General features: G+C 35.4%; 1 protein-coding gene across 1 annotated transcript in view; it reads left to right on the top strand.

Moving 5' to 3' along the window:
• Positions 1-13503, top strand: part of NEBL (nebulette) — a 96701-nt gene that overhangs the window by 43865 nt on the left and 39333 nt on the right. Inside the window, exons 15-22 of the mRNA XM_026842404.1 lie at positions 753-863; positions 1514-1624; positions 1871-1981; positions 2471-2575; positions 5704-5796; positions 10634-10726; positions 11106-11198; positions 13120-13212. Of these exons, the coding sequence (XP_026698205.1) occupies positions 753-863; positions 1514-1624; positions 1871-1981; positions 2471-2575; positions 5704-5796; positions 10634-10726; positions 11106-11198; positions 13120-13212 (810 nt within the window). The remainder of the gene's footprint in view (positions 1-752; positions 864-1513; positions 1625-1870; positions 1982-2470; positions 2576-5703; positions 5797-10633; positions 10727-11105; positions 11199-13119; positions 13213-13503) is intronic.

The raw sequence follows: 13503 nt of genomic DNA, 5'->3' as shown, positions 1-13503 counted from the left end.
GAGCACTGGCTGAGAATCTTTTAATTTTTTATTAAATAGAAAAAAGTACAACTATTGTATACAGTATTTCAGTATTACATTTTAATATAATTTGCTGATGAACAAGAAATATATCCTTGCTTGGAAAAGCTGAAGATGAAATATTCATTTTGTTTTCTGGTTATTGGTTATTTATAATTTATGCTGCGAGAAAAAAGCAGCAATCACGGATGAGTACTGCCACTTGCCTGATGGCTGTGGTTCAGGAAAGACCTATTAAATGAATAAATTACAACTTCCTGCTCTGCAAGTTCACTGGAAACAATTCTATGTGGTATTAAATTTCTAACATGTAGTCTTTTCATAAATAAAATATCTTCTTAAAAGTAAAATGTGTTTCACTTAGGCTGGCGCTGGCACCAAGTACCAGCTTATTACACTATGTTCTGCAGAGCTAAATTTCCCCTTTACTTTAGAGGATAATTGTAACAAGCTGTCTGGACTGATTTCCCCTCACCCTCTGCCAAATTAAAAATTCAGTGGTAGAGTTTTGTACATTCAGTGACTATCTCCTGAAGTTTTTCTCCTGTCATTTGTTGTGTGTTTTCCTGGCAAAAGATTGCCCCAGGTCTTGAGAGTTGTGACTCCTGAGATTTTTGATTGACTCTAAATTTTAAAAATTAGATCTCTTTAAGACTGGATCTCTTGTGCAAAAATCTACCTGTAACTCTCCGGCTATTGTGACTATAATATATGAAGTTTCATCTTCACAGAAACAATACAAAAAAGACCTGGAAACGGAAATTAAAGGAAAGGGCATGCAAGTTGGTCCAGATACTCCTGAGATAAGACGAGCCAAGAAAGCTTCTGAAATTGCAAGCACGGTCAGTATGGTACCTGATACAAGCTTTCCATTTGACAGAACGCAAAAAATTATTGTCAGTGAGAATTCCAGGTCATGACCAATTTAGGCAGTAGCAATACCACAACTTTCACCAGATACTTAATCCGTTGAGATGCATAGAGTATAAAAGGTGCAAAATCAGCATATGGGGGAGTGTTAAGACTTCCCAGAACTTTGATGTTTCTGTCATCTTTTGCAGGTTGTGCTTGTTCCTCATGAACCATGCCTGGCCTGGGCTGTGTTCAGTACCTGTGGGCCCTACTGCTTTTAGATCTAAATAGCTGCTTGTTTAGTTAGGGAAAAATGATAAACAGAGTTAGAGAGATGCTAAAGCCTTATGACCCCAGTCTTGCAAAGCACAGCTGAGGGAGAAAGTCCTGTTTACACGTGTCTGCCAAAGCTGCAAAGGCAGGTAGATGTGAAAGGCTGCATCAGATTTTAAGTAAGCAGATTTTTAACTGTTCAGCAGCTGTAGCGTAGTTATCTCATAGATAGATAGTACAAAGCTAATGCTGTTGGATCAAACGTTATTAGGTGTTTTAAGAATGATCAATGGAATCACGCAAAGTAGGAACAATTTAATAATTTGGCTGTCAGACATGTGAGTATTTTCAATGTTATCCTTTTCAGAAAGAATACAAGAAAGACTTGGAGAATGAAATTAAAGGAAAGGGAATGGAAGTGGGCACAGATACACCTGATATACAACGAGCCAAAAAGGCTTCTGAAATTGTAAGCCAGGTGAGTATAGAATGAATCTCTTAAGATTACTATGGAAGTAAAACATAATGAGATTTTAAAAGCATAAAATCTGCTTGAACATACTTGGGCTAAAAGGAATAAGCAGTGCACAATCAAAACATTAAATTAAAGAAATTAAAGAATTTGTTTTAAAGTTTGACCAGTTCTATCAGAATAGCCTTAAAGGTAGCATGTACAAATAACTGTAGAATTAGTTACGGTATTTTTTCCTTCTTTTTTCTTCAGAAAGAATATAAAAAGCATCTGGAGACTGAAATTATAGGAAAAGGAATGCAAGTTGGCCCATATACTCCTGAAATACAACGGGTCAAAAGGGCTTCAGAAATAGCAAGCCAGGTAGGTATGCATTCAAGGGCTGGATGTTTTAGTTCTGTCTAACAATGAGTGCTTGACACACATTGCTCAAAAGACTTCTTCTCTAAGTCTGTAGAGACTTGGATACCCATGTTAAATTAATTTACATGTAGCAAAAAGTGTTACTGCCTGATTCTTACTTGTATTTAGGCCTGTCATGCCATGTAAATTGAATTTAATTGTTTACATCTACTTGAAGGTCTTTTTACATTACCTAATGAGAAGGTTTTGTATATCCTGACAGCGAAGGGAAAATACATAATATAGATGAGAATATATTGTATATATTTAGTGTGGAACAGTGTTCAGGTGTCTCACACAGACAATGAGAACAATGTCATGGAGGAGAGAGGTTGAAATAAATATTGTGCAAGGATGTTAAGACTCATCAGCAATAAGCATATTTTGTTGCAGTTTGGATATTCTGAGCCCAAGAAAGTCAGAAATAGACATTTGAAAATTATTTTTCAGAAAATGTACAAAGATGAAGCAGAGAAGATGCTCTGTAACTATTCTGCTGTCCCAGACACTCCAGAGATGGAGAGGATAAAAAGCACTCAGAAAAACATCAGTTCAGTGAGTAATAGTGCTTCTCTCTTTGCTTGCAATTTTTCAGATATTTTTCAGTTTAAATAGGCTCTCTTGTGCTGCAGCATGAAATAGGGAACTTATGAGTAAATGTCCTTTGAACCATTCGCATAATTTTCCTGGCAAAATCTCTATCACCCATTTCTTTCAATAAAAAAAAATACCCAGTTTTTCTAGGTGTGACACTGTTATTTTGAATTGCTAAACCACTTATACCACCTTGCCAAGCCACAGTTATTTTTAAATTAAGATTTTTTTTTTTTTTTTCCATCAAGCCCCAGGAAGTACTTTATTTAAAAGGACAAAAAAATCTAAGGCTTGTTACTGTGCATAGATTTTCCATCTGCTTCCTATCATATGTACAGAACATCAAGATTTGGGTATAAAATTAGAATAGATCAGGTTTCATAAGTGTATATGTCTAATGATTTTATGTTATACTAGATATATTTTTAAATTTTACGCTAGATTTATGTTTCAGTTTATCCCTAAATAGAACTTATGAGCTTAGATTTCTAAAACTGCCCAGTTTGAGATGCATTCAGTTCCATTTTGGTTTGGGGCCCATTCTGCTGTTTGTAATTCTGTCTTTGCTTGTATTATAACAGAGAAGAGAGAAGAGGAGTAAATAAATATAACCTCTAGAACCAAAGTTAGCTCTGCTTTTTATGGCAGACTAAGTAATACTAATAAAGCCAATGATTTGTGAGAAAGAAATATGCTAAATATTTCAGTATTACCTGTTGCAGATGCTCTTTAACTTAGAGATATTCTCAGCTTCTCCAACTCTGTGCAAGTATAAGATCAATTAGTTTCTCTCAGAGGCGTTTACTTGCAGCTATCCCATATCTCTGCAGCTTTCCTAGTTGAGTAAGAGCCTGCGGGGAGAAGTCCCTGAGGCCGCTCTAGACAGCGGTCTCTCTTGTAACGTCTTCCAGCCATTACCTGCTCCTTTTCTTCCTTCAGATGAGAGCAGCTGAAAGCAACATCTTTCTAATAGGAGATATTGATGAGCCCACTGGCTCAAATTTTATTTCTTGTAGTCTGTTGTCTCTTGGTTTTGAGTGGTGCACTGCTGCGTGGTGTGACAGCGACTAGCACCGTATCTCATGTCACTGACATCCTAACATACTATGCTGAAACTCCGTGTAACAGAGGGGATCGAAGCTAGCCTCTACTGATCTGCTTTCTTCCCTGCTCCATTCTCTGATAGCTTTTGATGAAGTCCTCAAATAGGCCAGTGGGTCTGGCAGTGCGGACTCACTAACAGTTAGATACCAGGCATATAATAACCTTTCACTACTTAATTAAACCCTGACAAGCCTCTGGCGCATCTCAATCTCCTGCAGCCCTTTAGGCCAGTCTGAGATTTCAGTGCTGAGGCTGACAATTACCCTCTTTGTTAGTGTGATAGATAATATGAAATAAAAATATTTTGTCTTTGAGGTGGTTTGTATTTGTTTTATTTTGTGATCATGCTTTTTCTGTTTCTGAACTGGATCCTCCAAATGTAGGAAAGCAGTTTATAGCTGCAATTGAATTATCATTTTTATTCTTTCTCTATGTTTTAATCTTTCAGCATTCTGTGCAATTTAGATTATAAAAGTAAGTTTCTTTTTACTAAGTTAAGATATAGCTAGGATCAGCCCCAATGTAAAAAAAAAAATTAATGACCCCTAATAGGCTTCTGATTTTTAGATTTTGTCTCAAATATTTTCCTGCCTTAAGGAAAAAAAAAAGTGACTAGCTCTGCAGATAAGAGCAGTGCTGCTTTTAGCTCACTAGCTCATTTGGCAGATGATTTACAATAGGAGATTTACTGCACAGTCATCTCTTTCATAGAAAAATTCCTAGCTCCCACATTTTTTACCACATTGACCTTGGTAGAGGAGAAAGGTATATTTTAGTTCAGTCCACTATGTAAATCTTTCTATCTTGTACTGACATGTTGGTGCAGAAGAATTTTCAAGTTCTTACTCAAGTTCTCACATGGTAAAATAAAGTTCTAAATTGTTAAAGCTTTTCTGGATATTTAAAAAATGAGTTGTGGACATAAATAATTCACTCTTCTCCAGAATATTTGACAGTACTAGTCACCCGAGGTTACAGAGGACTTCAAGGAAGTAGGAGAAATGCATCAAGAATGATGTTTTATGTTTAAAGTTTATTGATAGGAAAAAAATAATGGTTTAAGAAAGACAGAAATACTAAATGTTAAAGATTTATTTTACAAACTCCAAGATGAGGCTTGTTTTCACACTGTCAACCTGGAAATACTTAACTGGAATGGCAACAGCTGTGACACCAAATACTGAAATTCAAATAAAACTGCTTTGGGAGTTTTGCAGAGTGAACTGGTGCTCCATGGTTATTTAAATTATAGCCACATTTGGAATTTGTGGAGCAGTTATCTACTGTCTCTTCCAGTAACTTTGAATGATTGATTCTACTGATGCACTTTGTGTTTTATCCTTTACTGAAGCAATTGAAATAGAGAAGAGAATTATATAAACAGCATGTGTGTCTTTTCAGAAGTGAGCTTGTTTTTAAATGCAGTCCTCAGCTTTCTGGCTTGAACCCAGAAGTAAAAAAAATGTGTGACTTGGATTGTAGTTCTGGCTGTTCTGGTTATTTGTCATGAATATGTCAATTTTCCAGTTTGCTAAATTACAAATAATATCTGTTCAGTTCTCAGAGTATTTTAAGAGCTGAAGATTAAAACACCAATTCAAATCTTGCATGTACGTGCATGTTCAATTACATTGAAATGAATAAGGTTACTTAAACATAAAGTTGTGTTTGTAAACATTTATAGATTATGATTAAATTTTAAAGATATTTCCAAAATTAAAACTATCATTACAAATACTTACAAATGTTTGAGATCAGTCTAAAGGATGATAATAGATTATCTGAATTACAGTTGAAAACAAACAGAATGTTATTATAGTTATTGATAATTGCTCTGATTTATGAAAAATTAAAGTATTTGCTTTCTTAGCAAGATTTATAGTCAGACCAATTTAGAACTTGGAAATTTGCCCAGCCCTTTTATGAGAACTTGTACTTGCATTGCTAACAATCTCATAATTACTTTTTCTTTTGGGGAAATGAAGGTGTTTTATAAGAATGAAGTAGGAGCTGGCACAGCTGTAAAAGAGACTCCAGAGATTGAAAGAGTAAAAAAAAATCAACAGAATATTAGTTCGGTAAGTGTCATTAACATTAATTATTCTTATGTGAGTAAATGGCGGTGAAATATTTTTCCCTCTTGTTTACTAGACAGTCTACATTTTCATATCACAAATACTACTCCACTGGATTTTGTATATAGAACTCCATTCTAGAAGAGTTAGAGATCCACTCTAGTCTAGTAAATTGAAGCATCATGAAAGATAGGAAGAACTTTAAATATTTGAGGAAAGAGTTTTTTCTTTTAAAATTGAGAAACATGAAATGTATTTCCTGATATTACAACTTCTGTTAAGTCTGTCATTTGCAATTTAGAAAAATATCATAACACGAAAAAGAAAATCCGTAAAGTTCCTGAAGAGTCTGCATGTATTACATAGGGGTTGGTATAGTTTGCACTTCAAGAAGAGTAAAATTATTTCCCAACTCGAGCTATGTGAAAAGGTGGAAAGTTTGTGCCTCTTTACATGCTGGTGACAAGTTGATCTGTGGATCTGATGAGACTGGTTCTGAATTGATGCCCAATGACTTTGGACTTTAATGAGCAACTAAAAATAAAATATCATAATGAGAGTTTACTACAAGTAGAATATGATCTTCTGATAAATACATGGCAAAACTTGGAAAGAAACGAAAGTGACTGCCAAACAAGAAAACACTTGTAGCTTCATTGTTCACTCATTTGGAATTTTTTTTGTGGAGTTGTTTGGGGCCATTTTTATGTTTGTGATATGACTTTTCTGATGATTAGATGCTTTTTTAAAAAATAAAGTTTGAAAATAATGTGTAGATGTGATACTAGATTGTGTTTAAATACTAGTTGAAATCCAAATTAGGGACTCTCGACACCTATTCTACTAGAATGTCCTTGTTTACTGAGTAGTGTTAAACACTACATTTCCCACCAAAGTAAGGTCAGGTAGGGAATTTCCACAAAATTTTGGAAATCTATTTTCCTTGGAATTTTTCTCTGGTTTCATCCATCACTTTTCATGTTGTCATTTTGAGTCACAGTTGAATTTGAAGATTCAGTGCAGGCTATCATGTGTCCTAAAATCCCGAAAAACTGTTTCTGGCTGGGAAGCTGTAGTTTTCTTGATTCGAGGGTGGGTTTTTTTAATTGTTTTGGGGTTTTTTGTTGTTGGTTTTTTTTTGTACTGGTGTTCTAGAAACAAAACCTAGTCTTCTGTTACCTATATGATTTCCAGTTACCATGGACATTTTTTTTCAGAGTGGTCACACACATGTGCATGCACTTATTAGAAGTCTTAGTCTACTGTTTTTTCTCAATACCTTTCAAAGTGAAATGAAAAGATAGCGTACGTTGCTCTTGCTGTTTTAGAAATCCTAAACAGTGGTGAAGAGGGGAAAATGAAATGTGAATCAGTGCGCTAGTAAACACGCTTGAACAAAAGCTTATCAAGAGAAACACAAAATGCATTAGTGGTTTAGTTTTATGATGTAACTAGCATGGCCTTTACACTGCTAGTCTGTGAACAGAGTTAAAATTTTACAAAAAATATTTTATTACATGTAGTGTACTCGAGATTACTTAAATCTTGTGTAATAATTTTTAGAAGTGTAGAATGCCAAATTTCAAGGCAATGTGCAATAAAGTTTTAAATTATATGTCAGTAAGAGGGAAATTATATTGTATAATTTACAGGAGTCCCACAGGAGGGGTAAATTACATCAATTTTGACTCCATTAAACATTTTACACTTATCTTTGAATTTAGCCAGAAGAACTTAGGACAGCTTTAAAACTATATATTTGCTGAGTTAAATGAAACTATGGAATGTTAAGCACATCCGCAGTGAAAAAATAGCCAGAACACCCAAAACAAAATAACACTCATTGTGCAACCAAACCATGCAAAAAAAGTCCATTGCATCATGTTCTGAAAGTGATCATATTCTTGCAGATGACATATATTGGAGACAAAGATCAGAACAGTCTGTTTTCAAATCCTAAAAACCAAAGTGGTGACAGCCAAGGGGGTTGAGGTCATCTCACCTGTTGTGATGATTGGTTTGGAAGAAGCAGTCTCACAAACAGTTGAAGTGAAGATATTACAGAACTTTAAAAGCAAAGATCAGACCCATGGACTGTAACAGAATCTGAACCGAGAAGCTACAAATAACTAAGAATTTAAAAAACCCCCTTGTTTATATTGAGGGACAAGCAGGGCTGGACACAACACTGGGAAGAAGACTTTTGGGGGAATATTACAGTTTTATTTTTGTTAGTGTGAAATCCATGAGGAAACCTCTGCGATATGACAGTCAACACCACAAAGCTGGAGTCTGATTAAAACTCAGTAAATGGACATTTTGAAGCACTTTAAGGACTAGTAGCATTGCCAATTCTTAAGCTTACCTAATAGTCTCTATTAAAAGACCCCTTTTTCTGGTGGTTTAGTACTTCTGCCAGTCCTAAACTGTCTGAACTGAAATTTTCCATTCCTGGTCTGTGCTTCGGGCTTTTTTTTGTTCTATTTATTTATTTATTTATAAATTTCAGCCAAAGCAGCTTCCAAGTATGAGCTTAGAGAAAAACAAGTTTGTTTTGTCTGCGTTAAAAAATTTGGCAATCTCCAGAAGTACTATGTCTTAGAGAAGGGAGTTGACAATTATCTACTAAGTGACATTTGGTACGGTGGATTTTGGGAAAAAAGAGGCCAGGGGTGAGGAACTGAAAGTGTAGAAAGGCTTGGTCAAAGTGGATAGGCCAGGTGTGGGGAAAGATTGGCAGAGTAACGTGCTCCTGTGCTTAGGTGCTTCCTTCCAGAAGAGCTGAAACAGAACCCAAGGTCATTTAGACTCATCACTCCCTCGTTGTCAGCATGTATCTGAGATACCCTTGGTCAGATATTTTGTTTTCTTTAATGATGGTGCTCACGGAGGTAACAAACTATGATCTCATGGGTTTATGCACTTCTAAACAAACCACAAGGGGCTTAAGATGAAGGCACACAAAGGTACGTTGTCTTAAATCATAAGAAATAGCTCTCCCAAGAGGTACCCTTAGGGAGTATTATTAAGATCACTAAGTCAGTACTCAAAAGCAAGAACCCAAGTTCAAGTCCCTGTGTCTAGACCTGATGATCCATTGCCAAAGTATATGATTTTATACTTTGCCACGGAGGCAAACCTGCTCTGGTTTTCTATTTTGCAAAATACAGTTCAGTGGGAATTCTCATCTGAATGCAGGTGCTGTATAATTCTGTGTTTTCTAAAATGATGTAGCCAGATTAGCTGTTACTTGTCTGTGCTCTCTAGTAAAAACAGTACTTTTCCTTGTCACAATTCCCTTTTTCCTCATTTCACAGCAAAATTAGTGAATTAACGTGTGTGAAAAACTGAGATGCTTTAGCGAGTAGCAACACAGGAAAATTCCTGAAGAAATCAGTAATTCAGTCATCAAAGCAGGATTCTTAAAGAAAAAAAATACTAGTCATGGTCATCATGCAAACTACTTGCTAAGTAAAGATCATTGATTACGTGTAATAGATGAGGCAGAATTCTCTTGAAAAAAACAGCTTTTGGTAATAAATAAAGATTATAAAACAAAGAGAAAAAGAATGAAGTACTATAAAATATATTAAAAGCTGCACATGGAGCATACTTGTACAAGGGACAAAACTAAGGTTACATTTAATTTTGTTGTTTCTGATTTCTGAGTCCTCAATTTTGCAGGGTTAAAATGTATTTAATAGAAGTTTTCTATGGCACATTAACATGAAGCTGTACAGATTGATTCATTGTGCTATTCCCTGGTTCTTAAAACTACTCTTCCTTCATTAAGTCTTGCTAATGAAAGATGTTTCCAACTATTATGTATCACCATACACACAATTTTGAATGCTTTTGTTAATTTTGCTGTTCTGTTACCATTGTAAAGAAAAAGAAGGCATGCCATGTCACTGTTATGGATAGAATGGTCTACAAGTATTTGCTTTACAGCTGCATAAGAGATTTGAAATTGAAGGTGCTGAATACTGGACAGGTATTTAATAACAGACAGCAGGACAAAGACAATGCACAGATTTGTCCAAGATGACCCTTTTGGACAGCATATGAAAAAACAGAAAATATGATGCTTTTCTTTTTAGTACCACATCCATTTAACCTTACAGTTCTTTCTCATTAAGTTGAATCCTGGTTTTGGTACATACAGTGTATAATTGAAGAAATTATAGTTCTGCGCATCTTTAGAATTATACAGTCTACCATATCCAAACATACTGCTGTTTAGAAGAGATTAAATGTGGCAAAAGCAACAGTAAATACCTGACAGCATCTTCAAAGTCATCATCCATCCAAACAGCTGCATTTTCCCTTGATGCGTCTGTGTGTGTTTTTAGAGAACTTGGATGAGACTTTTGAAGTCATCCACCCTTTTCAGAACACATCTGTGAAATGTTTGGTTTCTGAAATGGACTGGTAGACTCCATAGCAAGATAACAGCTAGACGAGTCACAGTCAGAGTGATTCAGATCACCAAGTAGTATATGCAGCATTCCAGTTATGATGAAGAAAGCCAGAATCCCACTCAGATATGATGAAGAGAGCCACAAGCCCATGTGATATATATTCCCACTCTGAGAGTTTCAGGATGCTAGGCTTGTTGTATGCACTCTCTGCTGCATTATATCAAACAAGATGCATTGGAGACCCTAGCAGCCTGTTTCAGAAATTAAATATAACTGTTCTTTTTTAAGCCAATAGTGTTGATAAGTGTGACCTAGCTGTGCAGTATGTGTAAGGGAGAGATTACAAAATGTTTCTTGTGTTTCAGTGCTTGTCTGTATCTTCTTTAAATTGCTAATACTTTGTAATATTTGTTGTGCAGATTAAATACAAGGAAGAAATTCAGCATGCCACAACTATTTCTGATCCACCCGAATTAAGGAGAGTTAAGGAAAACCAGAAGAATATTAGCAATGTGTGCCCCATTTTCATTGCTTGGACACTTTTCTCTCTCGCTGTATTAAATGTGTTTGTGCCTCAGTGAATATGTCTGTGGTGTTTGTGCTTGTTCCTGTTTGTCCACAAAGACTAATTTAATCAGTGATAACTCCTTAGCCTTGCACTTTGATTAACATCAATGAGAGTGAAGTATTCCTGTTGAAATATGAATTATCTGTGTCTGAAATAGAAGAACTGCAAGAGGGTAAGTACTAAGTATCGTGTTGAAAGTTATGGGTGTTTATTAAGGAACGGTACTTTGCATCCAAATGCAGTATGCTCTTTTAATGATGTCTAACACACTGTTGTATTTCTTTTACTTGGCTCTGTGTAATATCTTCTGCCATGTTTGCTAGGTTCAGTATAAAGAACAACTCTGCAAAGCTACGCCTGTGAGTGTCACCCCTGAGATTGAAAGAGTCAAGAGGAATCAAGAGAATGTCAGCATGGGAAGTTGCTCTCATTTAATCCTTTGTATAATTTTTGGGTGCAGAGGATGAGTACAAAATTCTGCCTCCAGAAGCTCTGTCTTTTCTTTAGTTAGGTGCAGGCTCGGTAACGGAATTACTTATTTGATTAAAGAAATGGCTGCAGTATTTTGAAATGTTATTCTCTGTCTTGGATATTTGCAGAATATTTTTTTTTTTTTTTTTTTTTTAAAACCAGAATATCCTTTTCCAGCTTTTTTCTTTGCTTTGTAAAAAAATGGCTACAGTTGTACTCAAACTCCAGCTCTCTTACCTGTTTCTTTCTGGTACCCCAGTAGCATTCCTATCAGAGTTTAGTATTTAATGGCTGACATAACCATTAAAAAGATCATACTGTTTGCAGGGGCATGGGAAAGAACATAAGGGCTTTGGAGCATACTGCTGCCTTCCTGCATTGCTTAAGTTGTACTTTGTTAATAAGTCTTTGAGAGACCAGCCATTCTTCTCACTGGAAACTGCCATCAGCAGCTGTATTTCATGGGCCTACAAATAGCTCTACAGTGTTTCCCTGGAGTGTTTTCTGCCATGTTCCCCAAATTAATACAGAGTTCCAGTTTTCAAGAATACTGTCACTGTAACTTAAGTGTATGCTATTTATGCCTGGATTTATGTTGATACATCTAGCTCTTCTAAAATGCACGCTGTTTAAACAAACCTGTTTTCCCAAGTGATTCAAGCAAGTCTGTGTAGTTGCTCTCACATCGTTGTTTACCTTTCACCAATTTTTGTGTGGTGCAGATTTCATTGGAAAGATTAAATTCTCTTTCAGGTCACTGGAATAGCTTTAGGTGAAGATGCTTTAACTTCAGTCATTTCTAGAAGCATTAAGTCTTGAACAATCATTTTATCTACAAATGTCAGTTTGCAAATTTAATCCATTTGATAGTTTACCATCAGTTTTATAAGGTGTTGGTTTTTCAGTTGGAATATATTGATGTGTACAGACCAAAACTGTGTTGTGTGGTAAGACAATTGCTTGAACGATATGTATATTAATGCCACAGTGCACTGCAGAATTAAGAGTATAAAGTATCAGCACAGTTATCCTTGCCATGCAAACCCAAGGGCTTATTTAAAAAAACCCAAGTTTGTATGGAAACATTTATTTTACATAAAACTATATGGATTGGCATAAATCATGCAAGAATCTCTAATTATTTCCTAAATGTATATCATATCTAACTTCCCAGTATTTGGGGCCAGGGTTAACATTAGACTGATTGATGTGTCAGTGTCACATCCAATCCTTTATCCTCTTTAGATACAGATTGTGCCTTGAGTGTGCATTTGGTTAATGCAGCATTGCTACAAGTGTATTTTGTTAAAAAGTGATAGAGGGGATATTCCTGCAGTACATTTAAGTAAACACATGGTGAAATTTATTCAGTTGGATTTAATTGGCAGTTGTCTGATGTGTTGCACCCCCTGTGTTTAATCACCTTTCAATATATAGAGTGTAAAAGTTAAAACATGGATGGTATCCTTATGGAATCTCTATGTCTGGACAAATTACATTTACAGTGGGCACTGCTAAAATTAAATTTTTTCATTTGTTCTGCTTGACTTTACAGCATTATTTATGGCTTACCTCATTTCAAAGAAAAGATATTTCTCTATACAGCCAAAGACCAGTTGGTAAATGTCAAGATGTGTTCATATGTGTGTATATATCCACAGAAGTGCATTAGTAAGAAAACTGTACAGAAGGAATTCAGGGTTATGTTTCAAAAATCAAGTTTTATAAGTGTTAATAAACTTCAAATGCATTTTAGCTTTTCAGTTGTTTCCTGGATGACCTTTTAAATCATACATTTTAATGTAATACAGTGTGATACTGCTTTAGGTGAAACAGTATGTATCGTTTTATTCTGTTAAATAATAGGTTCACTACAGAGAGCAGCCTGGAAAAGCTACTGCTGTGAGTGTCACTCCTGAGATAGAGAGAGTCAAGAAGAATCAAGACAATATCAGCTCGGCAAGTTGTTTGAATCTTTTTGTCATTTAGATTTTCAGTCATTGTAGGAATATAACAAAGATATACTTTTCCATTTAGATTTGATGTGTCAAATGAATCTAACTGTATTATCCATTGAATGGATTTTTTTTTTAATCCTTTGAGTACATGCACCGCACATAAGGGCAACAAAAATATTCAGACTTGCCTGATTCTGTGATTCTGTGTAATAGTAGTGAACACTTTAGAACTGAGTGTAGAGAGGAAAAGTAAAGCAGGTTGGATTTGTCAAAGTATTTGTCTAAGGACAAA

Source organism: Athene cunicularia (genome assembly GCF_003259725.1).
Source record: "Athene cunicularia isolate RWA chromosome 2 unlocalized genomic scaffold, athCun1 chr2_part1, whole genome shotgun sequence".
Taxonomy (NCBI): domain Eukaryota; kingdom Metazoa; phylum Chordata; class Aves; order Strigiformes; family Strigidae; genus Athene; species Athene cunicularia.
Note: the sequence above shows the minus strand (reverse complement) of the source record. Positions and strands in the feature narration are given on the sequence as shown.